We start from the raw sequence: 21852 nt of genomic DNA, 5'->3' as shown, positions 1-21852 counted from the left end.
CAGCAGGGGGGCCCAGGGTGATGTACCCCCTGTGACCCCCCCTTAATCCGGCTCTGCATACACTAGCAATCTACAGCCAGTAGCGGATCTTGCCACGGGCAAGCAGGACTTTTCCCCGGAGGGTGCCAGCGCCATCCGGAGGGCGCCGCACCATGGCAAGATCCGCTACTGCCCCAGCTGCCCTCCGCTACTGCCCCCTGCTGCCCGCTGTGTCCCGCTGCCCAGGGAACTAGACGAATAGCGTCTAGTTTCCCTTCATGGAAAGGTCCTTTACTGTGCGGTGCGCGATGACGTCATCGCGCACCGCACAGCAAAGGTCCTCTCCATGAAGGGAACTAGACGCTACGCGTCTAGTTTTCCTTCGTGGAGAAGACCTTTGCTGTGCGGTGCGCGATGACGTCATCGCGCACCGCACAGCGTTTCAGCTGCGCTACTTTGAACAGGGGGCGTAACTGACCACGCCCCCTGCATGAATCCACACCCCCTATTTCCCGCCCGGGGCACAAAAAGTGCTGGAACCGGCCCTGTCTACAGCCCCAATTGAGCTGTGAAATCCAACATGTTGGACAACCTGATTTAACAATCTTAATCAATTTTTGGTCTGAATCTGATTTCAGGAGGACATAAATCTACAGTGGAGCAGAAGGGCAAAGAGCTCTTTTTAAGAGAGGGAAAAAGGTACTGTATTTGTCACTTATTCTGATTCCACTTTCAATTCTAATTATATAGACAATTATTACATTTATGTGTCATTACAATTTACTGTGTACTAAAACCCTGGATTGCAAGTGCAATTTGAACACTGGTTTATGCTATAGGCCAGGGAGTCAGCTCTTAATACGTAATTGTGTACAGTCTCTTTACAAATAAAAAGCAATAATTCCTGAGTGTCAGTGCTCCCCTAGTAGACATCTACCTGTAACATGTACCAAATATTGATGGGTGCGAGAGTGTTCAGCCACATTAGTCATCGTTCCTACCATAGATTATGAGGTAGTATCAAAATGTTACAAGCTACATCTAGGCCTTGCATACACTAGGATTACAGTGGATTACTTTTTAACATCATGCATTAAAACTGGAACTGTAACCAAATTGTTTTCCTGTGGTAAATCAGGAGTTGCAAATTGAAAGACATGGTTGACGTTCTTTCCCATGGTGTAAGTCCATTATACCTACAAACAAAGACAATGCGCTAAATAAGGGCATTAGCCTGGCATCACAAGAGCTGCACTCACATTGACTATAAAGGGCACCACCAGCATTACCAGAACAAGCTCCAGCTTAGGATTTGGAATGTAGTCCAACAGAATTTCCTGAAGCTGCACAGAGAAAACACAAAAAGAGAGGGGATATAAGTTGTACAAACAGACTTGTCACTTCAGAGGTTTCCCAGCCGGAGTCTAACATAATTATTGGAACATTAAAGCGGAGATACAATAACATATTACACAGAAGAATGGAGAATTGGGACATTAACTGCAGACAATCAGGTTTACATACACAGAAAGTTTCAAAGTCATCTTTTAAACGTTATGTTTTGAGCAGACCCCAGTGTCTCGCATGTAAAATACATCACATACTAAAAGAGTTCATCAAATTATTTTGTTTATGGAGGGAAAACCCTACAAAAATTCAGTACATACAAGACTTTTCTCTTCTGTGAACCGTTACTCAACAAGAAGTGACCTGGGAAAGGACACTGCAAATAAAATTACTTGCCAATGCTTAGTAATGCTAAAATCTGTTGTATTGATGCCAGGCAGTTCTACGCTACAGTTAGCATTCAGTATACACTTATTTCCTCTTAGGTACTGTAGATGCTGACTGTTGTTCAGCCAACAGGTGGAATAACATAACACAGCACCAAAAAATATGCTATACATTGCTGCCAGAGGGAAATGAAGTTTAATTTATAATTTAGAAGTGATCAATGGGACATACAGTATTAAATCATTTACAACATATCACACGGATTACTTACCACCAGCAAATAGGGTTATTTTATTTTTATTACCATTTCAAAACTCACCTCTAGTTAGATAATGAATATAGTGTTTAGTACAGTGTTGGGAGAAGCTGTGCAGTGCAGCTTGCCATAGGTGGTGAAGAAAGACATACAAAACAAAAAAGCCTCAAACTATTTGGACAGCACTGACCAACATTTTAACAAGTCAAATTAAATACAAAAATGCTCTATGTTCAAATCCTACTACTGTGTGTGTGTGTGTGTGTGTGTGTGTGTGTGTGTGTGTGTGTATATATATATATATATATATATATTATCCAAAATCCCACTTTTTGGGTCGCCTACTGAGATAATGACATATGTATTATATATTATGTGTATAGATAGATACGATATATTGATATATAATATAATATATATGAATGTGTGTCATTCTCTAAGTAGGGGAACCAAAAATGTGGGATTTTGAATTTTGGATAAGGGACACTCAACCTGTATATATATATATATATATATATATATATATATATATGTGTGTGTGTGTGTGTGTGTGTGTGTGTGTGTGTGGGTGTGTGTGTTTGTGAACACACACACACCCATTGATTTACTTTCAAGTATACAGCCATGTGCAAGCTGAGAAAACATTGATAAGTGTCTTATCACCATTAGCACAACTGCTCTTGCAAACTTCCTTTAAATCACACTCAAGTGATGTGAGAAATTCCTGTAGGAAGTGACATACATGGTGGACCAACAACCACTTAGTTATTGAAATTGTGGGTTTTTGTTATACAAATCCTATAATATGCTGGTTACATATACTGTATGTGCACACCCTTTAACAATGGGCCTGTAGTTGTGCTTAGAGTTAACCAATCAAACTGGAAAGCCCTTTCAACAGTAATTAGCACACACCTGTCAGCAAAGAAAGCGACCGTGATAAACCCAAATAAAGTTCAACTGCTCATATAGGATTTCCTTTCAGTTTTCCTGGTTGTAGCTAACTGGGATAACAGTGGTCTGTAAAGAGATCCTACATGATCTCATTGTTCAGAAACGTATAGAAGAATTTCAAAGACATTACATGTACCATGAAACACTGAGGAGTATCAATAAGTGGAGAAATTGTTGCAAGAACAAGACATCCCTCCAAAGTTGATGACATCACAAAAACTACCAAGAAGCCTACAGCATCATTAAGAAGTTGCAGGAATTTCTGTCAGGTCACTCAATACACGTGATGACAATTTCCCATATTCTGCATGTCTGGGTGATAGCAAAGGATATCAAGACAGAAGACAAATAAATGCAGTCATCCCAAACCATGTGGGAAAATGTTGGTTTAGTTCATAGCTGAACATTTTGAACCTGAATTATAAAAGAGGTTTTATTGCAAAGACAGCACAATTCATCACACAATGTGCACCATACCTATTGTGATATATGGTAGTGACAGCATCATGGTTTGGGGCTGCTGCTTTTTAGTTGGAACAGTAGTTTAGTCAGGATCAGGGTTGGACTGGCCCACAGGGGTACAGGGGAAACCACCGGTGGGCCCTACTGCCTGGTGTGCCCACCCGCTCCTCTAGGGATCAGGTTTCAGAATGTACTGTTACTAATCTACTACATTATCATGCATGCGCTACAGTATTTACTGTATATATTTATCTAGGGGACCAACACTTGCAAAATGGTTAGACAAACCAATGTGGCGGCTGGGCACACCCCCTCTAGAGACTGGCCACACCCCTAAACATGGGCCCCTACCACTGTATTTCCCCGGTGGGCCCTACATGCCCCAGTCCGACACTGGTCAGGATAGTTGGCATAATAAAAGCTCCAAATATAATGCTATTTTTCTTGAAACGGGCTGGTCAGAAAACTGATGTCAAGTGAATTTTAACTTCCTACATGATCCAATTAAAAGCACACATACTAGATAAGTAAGGAATGGCTTCAGACAGTCCTGAAATGTCCCATGCAGAGGCCAGACCTCAATCCAATGCATAACCTGCTTCAATAACAAAAGAGAGCAGTGCACAGAAGATAGACTTGAAATATGACAGCCCTTCAGCTTTTTTTGCAGGGAATAGTGCATTACAATTGCTAAGGTCCCAGTGTGCAAAGGTTATTCAAACACCTCAATGTCAAAATGAAGGCAAAAGGGGCTTCCACAAAGTATTAGTATAGGGATGTGCTCATTTATGGAACCAGGCTTTTTTGTTTTGTTTTATTAATGTCTATTTCATAAAAACGACCTATTTGTTTCTCATTGCATTTTGTTGGGGACAACTTCACATGAAAGGTGGGAAAAGGTCAAGTGTGATTTATCCTGATTTCAGGCTTTACACCACAAAAAAACAAAAATGCAATTTCAATATAATGTAGGTGTGTAAACGTTCTGTATCCTGTTTAGATTACGGAGAAAAGACCTTTGCGCTGAATTTATTTTAAAAAAAGTATCTATATCTATATCTATATATCTATATCTACATCTATATATATACATACATACATACATACATACATACATACATACATACATACATACAAACTATTCACATCTCCTTTGCTCCCGTTCGCTGTTGGAAACAAACCTCTGCAGGTTTGTATTGTAATTACAAAACGAAAGACAAAATTGCAACTGTGCCAGGGATTAACAAAGGACGGAATATATAAATAATTAAATGAAATATAAGCCACTGAGTGTCAAAAATACAATACACTGATTAATAGTGCACATGAATTATTTATGTATAAGTATCAATAAAAAATACAATTAAAAAAGGATTGACTGTGCACAGTATACAGTTTTATAAAAAGAGGAAATAGAGCATATTAAAATGTATCCAGTTGTAAACATAACACTGTAACATATGCGGTATAACGGTTGGTATCAATTAAATAAATGTGTCCATTTAAATTCACTGTTGCATGGTGAATATACTGAGTAGCTAAATAGCTAACCAGTCTCTGGAATTTCAATAGGTATATAGTGAGCCTTCAAAAGTCCCTTTTATAGTTCAGGTTGTAACAAGTGCACTTTTTAAATATATTAGCAGGTCACAAATGTTCATATAAAGGTGACTATGAGAGAGCTGTTAACAGAGCAGGTACGTGTGGCATCCCACCATGCTGATTACCTGGTCCAGTTGTGAGGGAGAGCCAGGATCAAGCTGTGCTCACCTCGTGTATGCTGCTGTTTAGATTACCATGACACTTTTTATATCCACTTTATATTACCCTGGCTGGCACCCTTGTGTTTACCTTTACCTGTACAGCAGTCATAGTACATAGGGGGTCATTCCGAGTTGTTCGCTCGCTAGCTGCTTTTAGCAGCATTGCACACGCTAGGCCGCCGCCCTCTGGGAGTGTATCTTAGCTTAGCAGAATAGCGAACAAAAGAGTAGCAGAATTGCGATTAAATAATTCTTAGCAGTTTCTGAGTAGCTCGAGACTTACTCCTACACTGCGATCAGTTCAGCCCGTTTCGTTCCTGGTTTGACGTCACAAACACGCCCTGCGTTCGGCCAGCCACTCCCCCGTTTCTCCAGACACTCCCGTGTTTTATCCTGGCACGCCTGCATTTTTCCGCACACTCCCAGAAAACGGTCAGTTTCCGCCCAGAAACACCCACTTCCTGTCAATCACACTCAGATCACTTCAACGATGAAAATTCTTTGTTCGGACGTGAGTAAATCTACTAAGTTTTGTGCTAAAATCCTTAGCGCATGCGCACTGCGTACCATGCGCATTTTTGCCTTAATCGCTCCGTTGCGAAAATCGGCAACGAGCAAACAACTCGGAATGACCTCCATAGACATGATAGCTTAATAAACCTAAACTGGAATGACCATTTCAACTGTGAAATAAGTTCTATAAATAAAATGTAAAATAATTTAACACACAGATTAGGAACGGACATTGGCCCTCATTCCGAGTTGATCGCTCGCTAGCTGCTTTTAGCAGCACTGCAAACGCTAGGCCGCCGCCCTCTGGGAGTGTATCTTAGTTTAGCAGAATAGCGAACAAAAGATGAGCAGAACTGCTAGTAAAAAAATTCATGCAGTTTCTGACTAGCTGCAGACCTACTCCTTGACTGCGATCACCTCAGTCCGTTTAGTTCCTGGTTTGACGTCACAAACACGCCCTGCGTTCACCCAGCCACTCCCCCATTTCTCCAGCCACTCCTGCATTTTTAGCTGGCACGCCTGCGTTTTTTAGCACACTCCCTGAAAACGCTAAGTTACCTCCCAGAAAAGCCTCTTTCCTGTCAATCACTCACCGATCAGCAGTGCGACTGAAAAGCGCCGCACGAACACCAGCAAATCTACTAAGTTTTGTGTTAAATAACTTAGTGCATGCGTGCTGCGTACCATGCGCATGCGCATTTTCCACCTAATCGCTCATTGCCATTTTTCGCAATGCAGCGAACAACTCAGAATGACCACCATAGTCCAGCTGTTTTGCAGTACGTATATAGAGTATGTGTCATGCTAGCATTGCAATGAGGAAGCCAAACTGCCCAATGTACCTACCACGCAGTCTTACCCACTGCTTTGAAGAATTTTTCTATTAAACATGTAATATGCATCAATGATTATTATGCACTAGAAAAATAATATCCAACATAATTTTATTTTTTTATTACATTTTTAACATTATAAAACTGAAATACTGTTAACACTTTTATCCCAATATGTGTATACGGGTATAAATATTTACCTTTATCCATACTTTGATGAGTAGAACAAGGCTTATTATGGTCTTCTCAATTACCATTATTAAGAGATAAAGCGCACACTGGCCAAGCCATGCAGCTGCCTGCGGAGGGTCCCCTGGAAATAAAAATGTAATTCAAATTGAAATGTTCAAACACTGCACAAGAAAGCACGGAAATTCATGCATTAATGACCTGGGGGGTAATTCAGAGTTGATTGCAGCAGCAAATTTGTTAGCAGTTGGGCAAAACCATGGGGGTCATTCCGAGTTGTTCGCTCGTACGCTGCTTTTAGCAGCTTTGCACACGCTAAGCCACCGCCTACTGGGAGTGAATCTTAGCATATTAAAATTGCGACCGAAAGATTAGCAGAATTGCGAATAGACACTTCTTAGCAGTTTCTGAGTAGCTCCAGACTTACTCGGCATCTGCGATCAGTTCAGTGCTTGTCGTTCCTGGTTTGACGTCACGAACACACCCAGCGTTCGCCCAGACACTCCTCCGTTTCTCCAGCCACTCCCGCGTTTTTCCCAGAAACGGTAGCGTTTTTTCGCACACACCCATAAAACGGCCAGTTTCCGCCCAGAAACACCCACTTCCTGTCAATCACATTACGATCACCAGAACGAAGAAAAAACCTCGTAATGCCGTGAGTAAAATACCTAACTGCATAGCAAATTTACTTGGCGCAGTCGACTAATCGCTCCGTTGCGAAAAAAAATAACGAGCGAACAACTCGGAATGACCCCCCATGTGCACTGCAGGTGTGGCAGAAATAACATTTGCAGAGAGAGTTATGAGCCCTACACACTGGCCGACATCACTGCACGATATGAACGATCTTGTTCATTAATGAACAACATAGCGTTCATATCGTGCAGTGTGGAGGCACCAGCGATGAACGATGCGCGGCCCCGCGCTCGTTCATCGCTGGTGCCCTGTCGGCTGTGCATGCAGGCCAATATGGACGAGATCGTCCATATTTGCCTGCACTTCAATGCAGCCAGGTGACGGGGGGAGTGAAGAAACTTCACTCCCCCCTTCACTGCCCCCCCGCCGCCGGGTCGCCATATCGGCGGTCGGGCAGCTCGGCGGCACATCGCCGAGTCTGTAGGGCCCATTAGATTTGGGTGAGATATATTGTTTCTGTGCAGGGTAAATACTGGCTGCTTTATTTTTACACTGCAATTTAGATTTCAGTTTGAATACACCCCACCCAAATCTAACTTTCTCTGCACATGTTATATCTGCCCCCCCCCCTTCCCCCTGCAGTACAACATGGTTTTGCCCAACTGCTAACAAATTTGCTGCTGCGATCAACTCTGAATTAGGCCCCTGATTCTCAGTTGGGAATAAGGAAGGAAAGTGCACCTGGACAAACCATGGGCCTAATTCAGATCTGATCGCAGCATCAAAATTGTTAGCTAATGGGCAAAACTATCGGGGTCATTCCGAGTTGATCGCACGGTGCAACTTTTTGCTGCTTGTGCGATCAACCTGACGCCACCTATGGAGGAGTGTATTTTAGAATGGCAGGGCTGCAAACGCTTGTGCAGCCCTGCTATGCTAAAAAAGTTTCAAGTAAAACAAGACAAGGGCTACAGTTACACACCCTGGGCTATGGATCCAGCGATGAAGGTCCCGGTCCTGACGTCAGACTTCCGCCATCCAAACGCCTCGACACACCTGCGTTGGACTCACCACGCCTGGAAAACGGTGAGTATCTGCCCCGGAACGCCTCCCGCCTGTCGATCTTCTTGCGATCGCCGCTGCGATCACATTTCTCGCTGACTGCGTCGTTGCCCAGTGACTATCATCAGCAGGCAACAACGCGTGTGCACAATGCATACGCGGTGCATGCACATTTCTGACTTGTTCACACTGCAGCGAAGAACCGCTGCGTGCGAATGGGTCGGAATGACCCCCCATGTGCACTGCAGGGAGGGGGGGGGGGCAGATATAACATGTGTAGAGAGAGTTAGATTTGGGTGAGAGGTTTTCATACTGAAATCTAAATTGCAGTGTAAAAATAAAGCAGCCAGTATTTACCCTGCACAGAAACAATATAACCCACCACTTCTAACTCTCTCTGCACATGTTACATCTGCCCCACCTGCAGTGCACATGGTTTTGCCCATTAGCTAACAAATTTTCTGCTGCGATCAGATCTGAATTAGGCCCCATGTTGTAATGCAAGGGGTACAAATACATTAAAAAAAATTGGCATGCAGGGTTAACACTGGCTGCTTTTGAATGTGGACCACACATTTTCTGAGATTTTGGAATTGGGGTTTTCTTAAACTGTAAGCCGCAATCATCAAAATTATAACAAAGGCTTGAAATATCTCACTTTGCATGTAATGAGTCTATATAATATATTAGTTTCACATTTTACGTTGAATTACTGATAGATAAATGAACTTTTGCACGATATTCTAATTTTCTGAGATTCACCTGTATAAACATTCTACCCACAGCGCCACGATGAAACCCTCTTTTTCTGCTTGTTGCATGAAATGTGATGTCACCGGCTGCAATAACCTGATTGGGCCACCTGCAGAGCGGGAAAAAGCCAGGGACGCGAGCAACAGAGGTGATAAATGGAGAAGCAGCCGGCGGGAAGCGGTGTGTGACGGAGCTGCGTGTGAGGAGCACAGATCGGCTCCAGAAAGACGGCAACGTCTACCTCCCCACAGCCCAACGCAGATAGCGCTATCAGGGGAGACACGGTGGAGACAGTCCCAGACCCCACATCCGACACAGGAGTGTGGGAAATCTACCAGTGGTGGCAGGGAAGGTTCCAGCGTGCAGAGACACTGATATAGATGAACTGGGATACTTGTGTGGTATTTGAATCCTGCCCAAGGTGTCAGATGTTTATTGTCTATTGCAATTTAAATGTGAAGTTAATCACTGGTTATTCAGTTATCCATAACAGTGACGTATCTAGTGTGTCCAACTAGTACCAGTAATTACGTATAGATGATTAGATGTATGTCTTAAGGCCCATACACACTGGCCGATATATCGCGGGTCCGTCGGCCAGTGTGTACGGGCGATATGTCTGTGAACTCCGTCGTTCACAGACATATCGCATCGGCCCTGCAGCACAGCCGATGGCCAATATATCTGCCGATATATTGGCGCATCGCTGTGTGTACGGGTGACCAGCCGACCGTCCATACACAAGCTTCGGCAGCCGGCGGTGATTAACAGCTGAACTGGGCGGGCGTGCGTACACGCCCACCCAGTTCATGACGTCAGTCCCCAATGGATTGGGCAGTGTGTATGTTCAACACACTGCCCGATCCGTCCATAGATATATCTGCAGATCAATTGATCTGCAAATATATCTATCAGTGTGTACGAACCAGGGGCGGATTGGGATGGAAAACCAGCTCGGAAAATTCATAAAAGCAGCCCTAATGGGGGTGCGGTCTGATGAGGGGGTGGGATTCCTTCTCATAAGGCCTGAAAGTATGCAATTGGGCCTTCTGTGAGTCTTTTGCTGCAGTTGTGTCTGAGACCAGGGGCGGATTGGGAACTAAAAGTGGCCCTGTGAAATTTTGTAGAAGTGGCCCGACATAGGCAGAACAGTAGGTATTTCATACAGTGTAGTCATGGCAGCATCACTGGATTGCAGAGTTGCTGTATTGCAGAGATGGAATAACAGAATGAATGGGGACAATTCAGTGTACTGAGTGTGGTGGGCTGCCTGTCATGTGGGGGATAGGGTCACATGACAACTCACAAAACAGGCCTAACAGACACGTCAGTTTACCAGGAATCTTCCTGGTGAGTCCTATGGCCAATCCGCCCCTGGTACCCACCATTACCTAGACCAGGGGTGGGCAACATGCGGGCCGTGGGCCGGATGCGGCCCGCGAAACGATCTTGCCTGGCCCGCTGTCCCCCATCAGTGTGCAATGACAAGCGGTCCGACTGGCTGAGCCGCTTGTCATTGCGCTACACTGCTCCCAGATGCGGCGCCGCTGAGGAAATCCTGGTCACGTCACAGGGTCTGCTGACCGCGATTTCCTCTGTGATGTCATGCGCTGGGTGGCACGGGGGGGGGGAGCCACAGCAGGAGCGGGCAGTGAGCAGGAGCGGGAAGCGGGCAGCAGCAGTGACTCCAGCCAGCAGCAGCAACTCCGTGAAGCAGCAGCGTGGATCATCTGGCAGCGGGGATCGGGCAGCGGATCATCTGCCACTGTGAAAAAAAAAGGTAAACCCCCTGCCCAGCTAGTCCCTGAAATGGATCTGTACTTAAGCTGCTATATAGGTTCAGGGGAGGGGGGGTGGGGGAGTTAAAAACTGCTATATGGGTTTAGGGAGGGGGGAAAGGGGGGTAGGGACTGCTATATGGGTTCAGGAGAGGGGGGGAGGGACTGCTATATAGGTTTGTGGGGGGGAGGGATATTTTGTGTGTGGCACTCGAATATTCACTGGAAGTGTTAAGCAGCCACCCAGCTGAAATAATTGCCCAACCCTGACCGAGACTATAACGCTTGCATTGATTAAGATATTTTGTGCTTTATTTGAACTGATGGGTCATAAATAAAGAGTCATCTAGCTGAGAATTGCTCTTTCAACCCACACTCTGTGTAGACTTACCTTTATTCCTCCAACTTGCCAGAAGAGAGTGAACATTGTGTAGCCACGTAGCAAATCAGGACGGTGCTGTGTGAAAGTTCCATCCAACAACTGGTGAGTGAACCCTACACATACACCTGTCTACTTACCTTGTCCCTGTGTACAACACTCACAAATCTAAATCTCTCTGCACGTGTTACATCTGCCCCACATGGTTTTGCCCAGGTGCATAGTCACTTGCTCTTTCTTACTTTATTCTCAACTCAGAATCAGAATCTAAGCACGCTTTGAGGGAAATCCAATTACCCACTGTACTGTACATTACCGCGAGTAATGATATCGGCCAGGGCTATCCTATTAGCCCTGATAAGCCGACACGAGCTGTGGCTTATCTGAGTTTTTCTGTACTGCACCGGGTGCTGGCTCCTGATAGCTCTTGGTACAGCACTGCACTTCCGGCTCCCTAGTCACATGACCGCTGCCTGGGGAAGAGGGGGGATGCGGGACACGGCACTGTCTCAGCTTCCCCGCTGGGGGTCCCAGTGCTGAGTGACGGCTCCCAGGCCGCAGCACCTTCCATGCAGTCCCAGCCTGCTGCAGCGGACATGGGACACTGCAGGTTGCTGCAGTTATCAGGGATTTTGTACTGCCTGCCAAATCCCCAGAAACAGCCCCATTCTTCTAGCGAAAACGGGGCCATTTCTCATGAAAACACACAGGTTTCACTGAACCATTGTGTTTTTGGGAGGAAGTGTTTTTTATTTTTTTTACAGGCAATCCTAATTGGATAGCATGTAATAAAAACAAAAATAGACTTTCACACCCAATTTTTTATCTCCTGTAATAGGATACCACCTATTGAATAAAAAAAATACTACCATTCATCGCTCTGACTCTTCTTCTTTCTTCCTTTTCCCCTTTTACAGCTCTTGCAACCCTCCCACTCCTCCTCTTTCTCAACAATTTTAGTGGAATTATTTTGTTCCCTCTAAGGCTCTACTACTCCAAACTTTTTAATATTAATATTCTCATTTCTACTAGAGTATTTGTTACTTTTCTGATGCTGTTCACGTATACAAATGTAAAAGCCAAGAACAATCTGCATTTTGTACATTGCTCTTACGTATGGTGTTTTTTTTCTGTTTTTTTTCTGTGACCACAATTATTTAAAAATTGTTGTATGCCTGTCATTTAGGTAATTGGGATCACTCTCTGTATATTGCTTTTTTATTTGTTTTTATCTGTTGCACAACATAAACAGATTTTTTTTAAACCCACTATAAATAGAATACCCACTGTCTAATCATACCATACCCTTGAGTATTAAAAAGCAAATTCTCCCGCCCAGGATACAAACATTATTTCTTTGATACTGTCACTACATAGCCCACGGTGAATGGTGTACGCTAGGTGCAAAGGACTGCTAGATCATACTTGCCTATCTTATCATTTTCCTCTCTGGGAGACGTCTGGAGAGGAGATGCTGGTGGGTGGCGATGGGGGCAGGGACGGAAAAATTGCAGCGATTGACACAAATTGGCATAGAGGCGGGGTCAAAATGATACATTTCCAGAGAGATGTGTCACTAAGCCCCGTCCCATCCCCCAAGGACACCGGGATTCGCGATATTAAATTATATTAATTTCCCCATTATGCCCACTTCACTAGGTGACTGCGGGTGACTAACCCCCAAAAATAATCGATCTGTCCCACAGGTTCCGGAAGAGTAGGCAAGTATGTTCTAGATGGGATGCGGTCAATTTACCTACAATCAAAATCCCGACGGTCAAAATACAGACAACCATTGACCGACGGTCAAAATCCAGACAAGTTCAAAATCCCCACATGGTCAAAATACTGACATTTAAAATACTGACAAGGTTACAATACTGACGTTTAAAATGTCGACAGGTCAAAAAGTCAACATGAGTTCTTCATGATTTTTTCATTGAAACCAACTTGTTCATACTTTATCATCCCAGTGGACCTGGAGGGGGAATACAATATAGTGTGCCGAGCACAGCAAGGCACCGTGCCCAAAGCATAGCGAGCACAGCGAGCCATGCGAGGGGACGCGGTACACTTATACGGTGTCCTTGTTGACCTATGTCGACATACACACAAAAACACAATGGAAACTATTGTCGACTGTTTTGGCCTGTCGACATTTTAAAATGTCATATTTTGACCTTGTCGATATTTTAAATGTCTGGATTTTGAGCTTGTCAGGGTTTTGACCGTCGGTCAATTGTTGTCAGGATTTTGATTGTAGGTATTTCATACTGATCCCGTTCTAGATAGGGCAAAGTAACATAAAAAAAATTCAGGTTGGTCCTGATTTGATAGGCACTTCAGCCATCCAATCATATGCTGTCTGGGTATTCTAGTCCCATTTTAAAATGAAAAGAATTCTAAATAGATGCTATTGCCCAGCACTTACATTTCTTGTTTAGATAAAAAATGTTTGATAACCCTGTGTATAGCTACCTCCATACATCTCATATATATGTAGACGAGTAGAGGATGGTGAACATTTTAAATATTAATGATTTCTCATTTATACGGACTATGGACTGGAGAAAATACAGCACATGTAAATTAATATTTTTTAGTTGATGGAGTCTCTATTTATGTAACACTGATGAACAATTAAACATTTTCTCAGGCTTTTTAGTCCATCTGGCCAATGCTATTCTTATTCCACATTGTGTTCATTTGTGTGTGCCTTTTAAGTTTAATTGAGGCCTCTATTTGTCAATATAGAGCAATAGTATAGATTTTTTATCATAAAAAAATCTTCAATCATCGCGATTTACCAATAAAGGTTTGCTGAGACCGTTATACCACAGCAAGGATTGCTGGGAGCTGTAGTTTTATTTAGAGCCTCTCAACTGTAGTGCAGTGCCACATGACACCGGACACTGTGTGTCTCTGGAGCCAGGCAAGTGTGGGCACTACCCCCCCCAGCCCCGTCACACAACAGATGGGGACAGTGCTGCCAGGGCACACAGTCACTGTCTCGTGGGATTTCCCTTCACAATCTGCATGGAGGAGCTCCTCAGCGGCTGCTGTTAATGAACAGCTGAGCCGCGGGAGGGAGACTCCTCCGAAGCAGTGTGTGGGGGTCCCTGTAGCTCCTCCCTTAATTCGGCTCTGAATGATAGCCATCACTAGCCAGGTGGGCTTCTTAAACAGAGAGAAGCTCTATCTCTGTGCCTCCTGATCACCTCTGACGTGTTTGAACAGTGATTACTAATAGGAATTACCATTCCTTTTTTTTTTTTACAACTACAACATTGGGATCGCACACTTTATAAAAAATCTTTTTGGCCAGTGAGGTCATCCAATTTATCCCGTATATCTTGGCGACACTTATTCTGCCTAATAGCAGTCTTTTTGGCTGGCGGAAATCATAAGTACGTGCCTTGTCATACATTTAGATTCTACCCCTGAGGAAGTCCTGCTAAGGGACGAAACGCGTAGGGTTAAAAGGCAATTAGGACATTCTGTTTACATTTGGGAGTCCCCACCACTGAGCTCACATCCTGGGGTGGTTGGTTGCACTTGTCATACATCTGTCCTGGTGTAATATTGGTTCCTAAAAAAACACCTTTGTATATAATGCAAAAACATTTTTTTATATTGTATTGTTACTGGATGTTACAAATAAACATCAGATGTTTTATTAATAGCAAGCCTTGTGCCATATTTTGGGTGTCTATGTTTTTGGTGTGAGGATATTTTTACAGGAAAAAAAGATCTGGCAGAACTCAACTAAAACTTCAACATCTCGTCCCAAGCTGGGATTTCAATCAAGTCGCATAGGAATACGCTGTTAACATTTTGGATATTCATCTTTTAAACTATCTATGGACTTTATTTATTTTGTATGTGAATATATATATATATATATATATATATATATATATATATATATATATATATACACACACACACACACACACACACACACACACACACACACACACACACACACACGCAGGTTGAGTATCCCATATCCAAATATTCCGAAATACGGAATTTTTTGAGCGAGACTGAGATAGTGACACCTTTGTTTTCTGATGGCTCAATGTACACAAACTTTGTACACAACTTGCCCGCAGCGTGTCGAGTGCTGCGAGCCTGCAAGGGGCTCATTTGCGCTCGCCCAGCTGTCGGTATGCTGGCGGTCGGCATACCATACTAATCAGTAAAAGGATAAAGGGAGAAAAGTACAGTAGTAGTACGTGACTTACATTTTTGGAACAATTAACCACTTTACTGGCATGTTCAGATTTAATGCGACCGCTAAGCCTCACTGTGTACCCCAGTTTTTGACGAGAAGATCATTCTGTAGCTGTTCATCATATAATATTTTTAAAAAAATACTTTTTAAACTACATTATACTTTTTTTTTTAAAACAATATTAACGGTTTTGAAGGGAAAAATCCTCACTTAAATTGTTAAACATTGGAAGGAACAAGAATATTTACTTTTGAGGACTGCCCCCATGTACACAAACTTGGGGTGTGCACACACGTGCATTGGGCCACACCCACCAGCACTGGTCACAGTTCCTCCCCTTCTCATTATAGCTTCTTGAACATTTTCAGCTTAGGGAAGGCCATCGGTGGGTTATCCATTGATAGTTACCATTGATGGTACCATCAATGGTATAAAACTATTTGCTAAGGTTCCATTGATGGTTTCACCCATGGATGGTCATCCCTGCTTTACTTTAAAGTGGACTGTGGGCCAGTCAATGACTGAGGGCAGGGCTTTGCGGTTGTCAGGGGGCAGAGCTATGTTCCATCTCCAAACACATTGTAAAGGAAAAAGAAAAAACTATTTGGTTGGCCTTTACCATCGATGCCAGGAAACCATGTGGTTCTCCACCATCGATGGCTAAAATATTCAACATCGGCCATAAACCATAAATGATTTTGAACCATTGATGGTCATCCCTATTTCAGCCCAGGCCCATGTGGCTAGTCCGGTCCTGCCCCAGCCTGATTCAGTGTTACTGTTTTCTCTGCTCTCTACTAGTCAGTGTTCTGCTGTAGGAAGCAGTGCGTCCTTGGTTATAGAGTTAGGAAGTGACACTTGAAGCCTCTTACACTTTTATGCAAAATTTCTTTAAAAATAGTTTAGGAACAATAGCTAACTAGGAGGGCATTTCCTTATGGATGTCACATCCCGCCTAACTAAGTATAGGGAGTTTTTGGCCGAGCAGGAAGTCTCAATCCTGAATTACAAAATAATGATAAATAAACACACACACACACACACACACACACACATAAATGTGTCTGTGTAATATACTGTATGAACATTGCAGTGTAGACCACAAATAGCCTCCGGTGTCGTAAGTAGGTTCAAAATGCTTTACAATACAACTAGCCCATTGTATGGGAAGAGATAGTGGGGCATGCTTAGTTTAAATAAACAAATAATCTTAAAAATAAGATTTTACTCACCGGTAAATCTATTTCTCGTAGTCCGTAGTGGATGCTGGGAACTCCGAAAGGGCCATGGGGAATAGCGGCTCCGCAGGAGACTGGGCACAACTAAAGAAAGCTTTTAGGTCACCTGGTGTGCACTGGCTCCTCCCACTATGAGCCTCCTCCAAGCCTCAGTTAGGACACTGTGCCCGGACGAGCCGACATAATAAGGAAGGATTTTGAATCCCGGGTAAGACTCCTACCAGCCACACCAATCACACCGTATAACTCGTGATACTATACCCAGTTTATCAGTATGAAAACAACTGAGCCTCTCAACAGATGGCCCAACAATAACCCTTTAGTTAACAATAACTATGTACAAGTATTGCAGACAATCCGCACTTGGGATGGGCGCCCAGCATCCACTACGGACTACGAGAAATAGATTTACCGGTGAGTAAAATCTTATTTTCTCTGACGTCCTAGTGGATGCTGGGAACTCCGAAAGGACCATGGGGATTATACCAAAGCTCCCAAACGGGCGGGAGAGTGCGGATGACTCTGCAGCACCGAATGAGAGAACTCAAGGTCCTCCTCAGCCAGGGTATCAAATTTGTAGAATTTTGCAAACGTGTTTGCCCCTGACCAAGTAGCAGCTCGGCAAAGTTGTAAAGCCGAGACCCCTCGGGCAGCCGCCCAAGATGAGCCCACCTTCCTTGTGGAATGGGCTTTTACTGATTTAGGATGCGGCAGTCCAGCCGCAGAATGCGCCAGCTGAATTGTGCTACAAATCCAGCGAGCAATAGTCTGCTTAGAAGCAGGAGCACCCAGTTTGTTGGGTGCATACAGGATAAATAGCGAGTCAGTTTTCCTGACTCTAGCCGTCCTGGAAACATACATTTTTAAGGCCCTGACTACGTCCAGTAACTTGGAAGCCTCCAAGTCCCTAGTAGCCGCAGGCACCACAATAGGTTGGTTCAAGTGAAAAGCTGATACCACCTTAGGGAGAAACTGAGGACGAGTCCGCAATTCCGCCCTATCCATATGGAAAATCAGATAAGGGCTTTTACATGACAAAGCTGCCAATTCTGACACACGCCTGGCTGAAGCCAAGGCCAATAACATGACCACTTTCCACGTGAGATATTTTAGATCCACGGTTTTAAGTGGCTCAAACCAATGTGATTTTAAGAAACTCAACACCACGTTGAGATCCCAAGGTGCCACTGGAGGCACAAACGGGGGCTGAATATGCAGCACTCCTTTCACAAACGTCTGAACTTCAGGTAGTGAAGCTAGTTCTTTCTGGAAGAAAATCGACAGAGCCGAGATCTGTACCTTAATGGAGCCTAATTTCAGGCCCATAGTCACTCCTGCTTGTAGGAAATGCAGAAATCGACCTAGTTGAAATTCCTCTGTTGGGGCCTTTTTGGCCTCACACCAAGCAACATATTTCCGCCATATGCGGTGATAATGCTTTGCAGTTACATCTTTCCTGGCTTTAATCAGCGTATGAATGACTTCCTCCGGAATGCCCTTTTCCTTCAGGATCCGGCGTTCAACCGCCATGCCGTCAAACGCAGCTGCGGTAAGTCTTGGAACAGACAGGGCCCCTGCTGCAGCAGGTCCTGTCTGAGCCGCAGAGGCCATGGGTCCTCTGAGATCATCTCTTGAAGGTCCGGGTACCACGCTCGTCTTGGCCAATCCGGAACCACGAGTATTTCTTACTCCTCGTTTTCTTATTATTCCCAGTACCCTTGGTATGAGAGGCAGAGGAGGGAACACAAACTGACTGGTACACCCACGGTGTCACTAGAGCATCAACAGCTATCGCCTGAGGGTCCCTTGACCTGGCGCAATAGTTTTTTGTTTAGGCGGGACGCCATCATGTCCACCTGTGGCCGTTCCCATCGATTTACAATCAGCGTGAAGACTTCTGGATGAAGTCCCCACTCTCCCGGGTGGAGGTCGTGCCTGCTGAGAAAGTCTGCTTCCCAGTTGTCCACTCCCGGAATGAACACTGCTGACAGTGCTAGTACGTGATTTTCCGCCCATCTGAGAATCCTTGTGGCTTCTGCCATTGCCATCCTGCTTCTTGTGCCGCCCTGTCGATTTACATGGGCGACTGCCGTGATGTTGTCTGACTGGATCAGTACCGGCTGGTGTAGAAGCAGGGATTTTGCCTGATTTAGGGCATTGTAAATGGCCCTTAGTTCCAGAATATTTATGTGTAGGGAAGTCTCCTGACTCGACCATAGTCCTTGGAAGTTTCTTCCCTGTGTGACTGCCCCCCAGCCTCGAAGGCTGGCATCCGTGGTCACCAGGACCCAGTCCTGTATGCCGAATCTGCGGCCCTCTAGAAGATGAGCACTCTGCAGCCACCACAGCAGAGACACCCTGGTTCTTGGAGACAGGGTTATTAGGCGATGCATCTGAAGATGCGATCCGGACTATTGGTCCAACAGGTCCCACTGAAAGATTCTGGCATGGAACCTGCCGAAAGGAATTGCTTCGTAAGAAGCAACCATCTTTCCCAGGACCCGTGTGCAGTGATGCACCGATACCCGTTTTGGTTTCAGGAGGTCTCTGACTAGAGATGACAGCTCCTTGGCTTTCTCCTCCGGGAGAAACACTTTTTTCTGGACTGTATCCAGAATCATACCCAGAAACAGTAGACGTGTCGTCGGAACCAGCTGTGATTTTGGAATATTCAGAATCCAACCGTGCTGGTGTAGCACCTCCTGAGATAGTGCTGCTCCCACCAATAACTGCTCCTTGGACCTTGCCTTTATTGGGAGATCGTCCAAGTACGGGATAATTAAAACTCTCTTTCTTCGAAGGAGTATCATCATTTCCGCCATTACCTTGGTAAACACCCTCGGTGCCGTGGAGAGTCCAAACGGCAGCGTCTGGAATTGGTAATGGCAATCCTGTACCACAAATCTGAGGTACTCCTGGTGAGGATAGTAAATGGGGACATGCAGGTAAGCATCCTTGATGTCCAGGGATACCATGTAATCCCCCTCGTCCAGGCTTTCAATAACCGCCCTGAGCGATTCCATCTTGAACTTGAATTTTTTTATGTATGTGTTCAAGGATTTCAAATTTAAAATGGGTCTCACCGAACCGTCCGGTTTCGGTACCACAAATAGTGTGGAATAGTAACCCAGTCCTTGTTGAAGTAGGGGCACCTTGATTATCACCTGCTGGGAATACAGCTTGTGAATTGCCGCTAGCACTGCCTCACTGTCTGAAGGAGTAATCGGCAAGGCAGATTTTAGGAACCGGTGGGGTGGAGATGCCTCGAATTCCAGTTTGTACCCTTGAGATACTATTTGCAGGATCCAGGGATCCACCTGTGAGCGAGCCCACTGATCGCTGAAATTTTTGAGGCGGCCCCCCACCGTACCTGGCTCCGCCTGTGGAGCCCCCCCGTCATGCGGCGGACTTGGAAGAAGCGGGGGAGGACTTTTGCTCCTGGGAACCTGCTGTTTGTTGCAGCCTTTTTCCCCTACCTCTGCCTCTGGACAGAAAGGACCCGCCTTTTCCACGCCTGTTTTTCTGAGTCCGAAAGGACTGTACCTGATAAAACGGCGCCTTTTTAGGCTGTGAGGGAACATGGGGTAAAAATGCTGACTTCCCAGCAGTTGCTGTGGAAACTAGGTCCGAGAGACCCTCCCCAAATAACTCCTCACCCTTATAAGGCAAAACTTCCATGTGCCTTTTTGAATCTGCATCCCCTGTCCACTGGCGAGTCCATAAGCCTCTCCTAGCAGAAATGGACAATGCACTTATTTTAGATGCCAGCCGGCAGATCTCCCTCTGTGCATCTCTCATGTAGAAGACTGAGTCTTTTATATGCTCTATGGTTAGCAGAATAGTGTCCCTGTCTAGGGTGTCAATAGTTTCTGACAGGGAATCTGACCACGCAGCGGCAGCACTGCACATCCATGCTGACACAATAGCTGGTCTAAGTATAATGCCTGAGTGTGTATATACAGACTTCAGGATCGCCTCCTGCTTTCTATCAGCAGGTTCCTTGAGGGCGGCCGTATCCGGAGACGGTAGTGCCACCTTTTTAGACAAACGTGTGAGCGCTTTATCCACCCTAGGGGGTGTCTCCCAACGTGACCTATCCTCTGGCGGGAAAGGGAACGCCATTAGTAACTTCTTAGAGATTACCAATCTTTTATCAGGGAAAGCCCACGCTTCTTCACACACTTCATTTAATTCTTCTGATGGGGGAAAAACTACGGGTAGTTTTTTCTCCCCAAACATAATACCCTTTTTAGTGGTACCTGGGTTTATATCAGAAATTTGTAACACCTCTTTCATTGCTTCAATCATGCAACGAATGGCCTTAGTGGACATTAGACTAGACTCATCGTCGTCGACACTGGTGTCAGTATCCGTGTCGACATCCGCGTCTGCCATCTGAGGTAGCGGGCGTTTTAGAGCCCCCGATGGCCTTTGAGACGCCTGGACAGGCACGAGCTGAGAAGCCGGCTGTCCCGCATTTGGCATGTCGTAAAATTTTTTGTGTAAGGAGTCGACACGTGCACGCAATTCCTTCCATAAGTCCATCCACTCAGGTGTCTGCCCCGCAGGGGGTGACATCCCTTCTATAGGCATCTGCTCCGCCTCCACATCATTATCCTCAAACATGTCGACACAGCCGTACCGACACACCGCACACACACAGGGAATGCTCTAACAGAGGACAGGACCCACAAAAGCCCTTTGGGGAGACAGAGTGAGAGTATGCCAGCACACACAAGAGCGCTATATAATGCAGGGACTAACTGAATTATGTCCCCTATAGCTGCTGTTATATATACTGCGTCTAAATTTAGTGCCCCCCCTCTCTTTTTTACCCTTTTCTGTAGTGTAGACTGCAGGGGAGAGCCAGGGAGCTTCCTTCCAGCGGAGCTGTGAGGGAGAAATGGCGCCAGTGTGCTGAAGGAGATAGCGCCGCCCCTTTTTCGCGGACTATTCTCCCGCTTTTTTATGGATTCTGGCAGGGGTAATTATCACATATATAGCCTCTGGGGCTATATATTGTGGTATTTTTGCCAGCCAAGGTGTTTTTATTGCTGCTCAGGGCGCCCCCCCCTAGCGCCCTGCA

The 21852-nt window shown here is 45.0% G+C and overlaps 1 protein-coding gene across 1 annotated transcript in view; it reads right to left on the bottom strand.

Annotated features, from left to right (window-relative positions):
* LOC134932422 (store-operated calcium entry regulator STIMATE-like) overlaps positions 1 to 21852 on the bottom strand; it is a 215521-nt gene that overhangs the window by 25753 nt on the left and 167916 nt on the right. Inside the window, exons 5-6 of the mRNA XM_063926816.1 lie at positions 6695 to 6807; positions 1239 to 1322 (exon numbers count right to left, since the gene is read on the bottom strand). Coding sequence (XP_063782886.1) covers positions 1239 to 1322; positions 6695 to 6807 — 197 coding nt within the window. The remainder of the gene's footprint in view (positions 1 to 1238; positions 1323 to 6694; positions 6808 to 21852) is intronic.

Source organism: Pseudophryne corroboree, chromosome 6, assembly GCF_028390025.1.
Source record: "Pseudophryne corroboree isolate aPseCor3 chromosome 6, aPseCor3.hap2, whole genome shotgun sequence".
Classification (NCBI taxonomy): Eukaryota; Metazoa; Chordata; class Amphibia; order Anura; family Myobatrachidae; genus Pseudophryne; species Pseudophryne corroboree.
The sequence above is the reverse complement of the archived record's forward strand: the minus strand, read 5'-3'. Positions and strand labels throughout refer to the sequence as shown.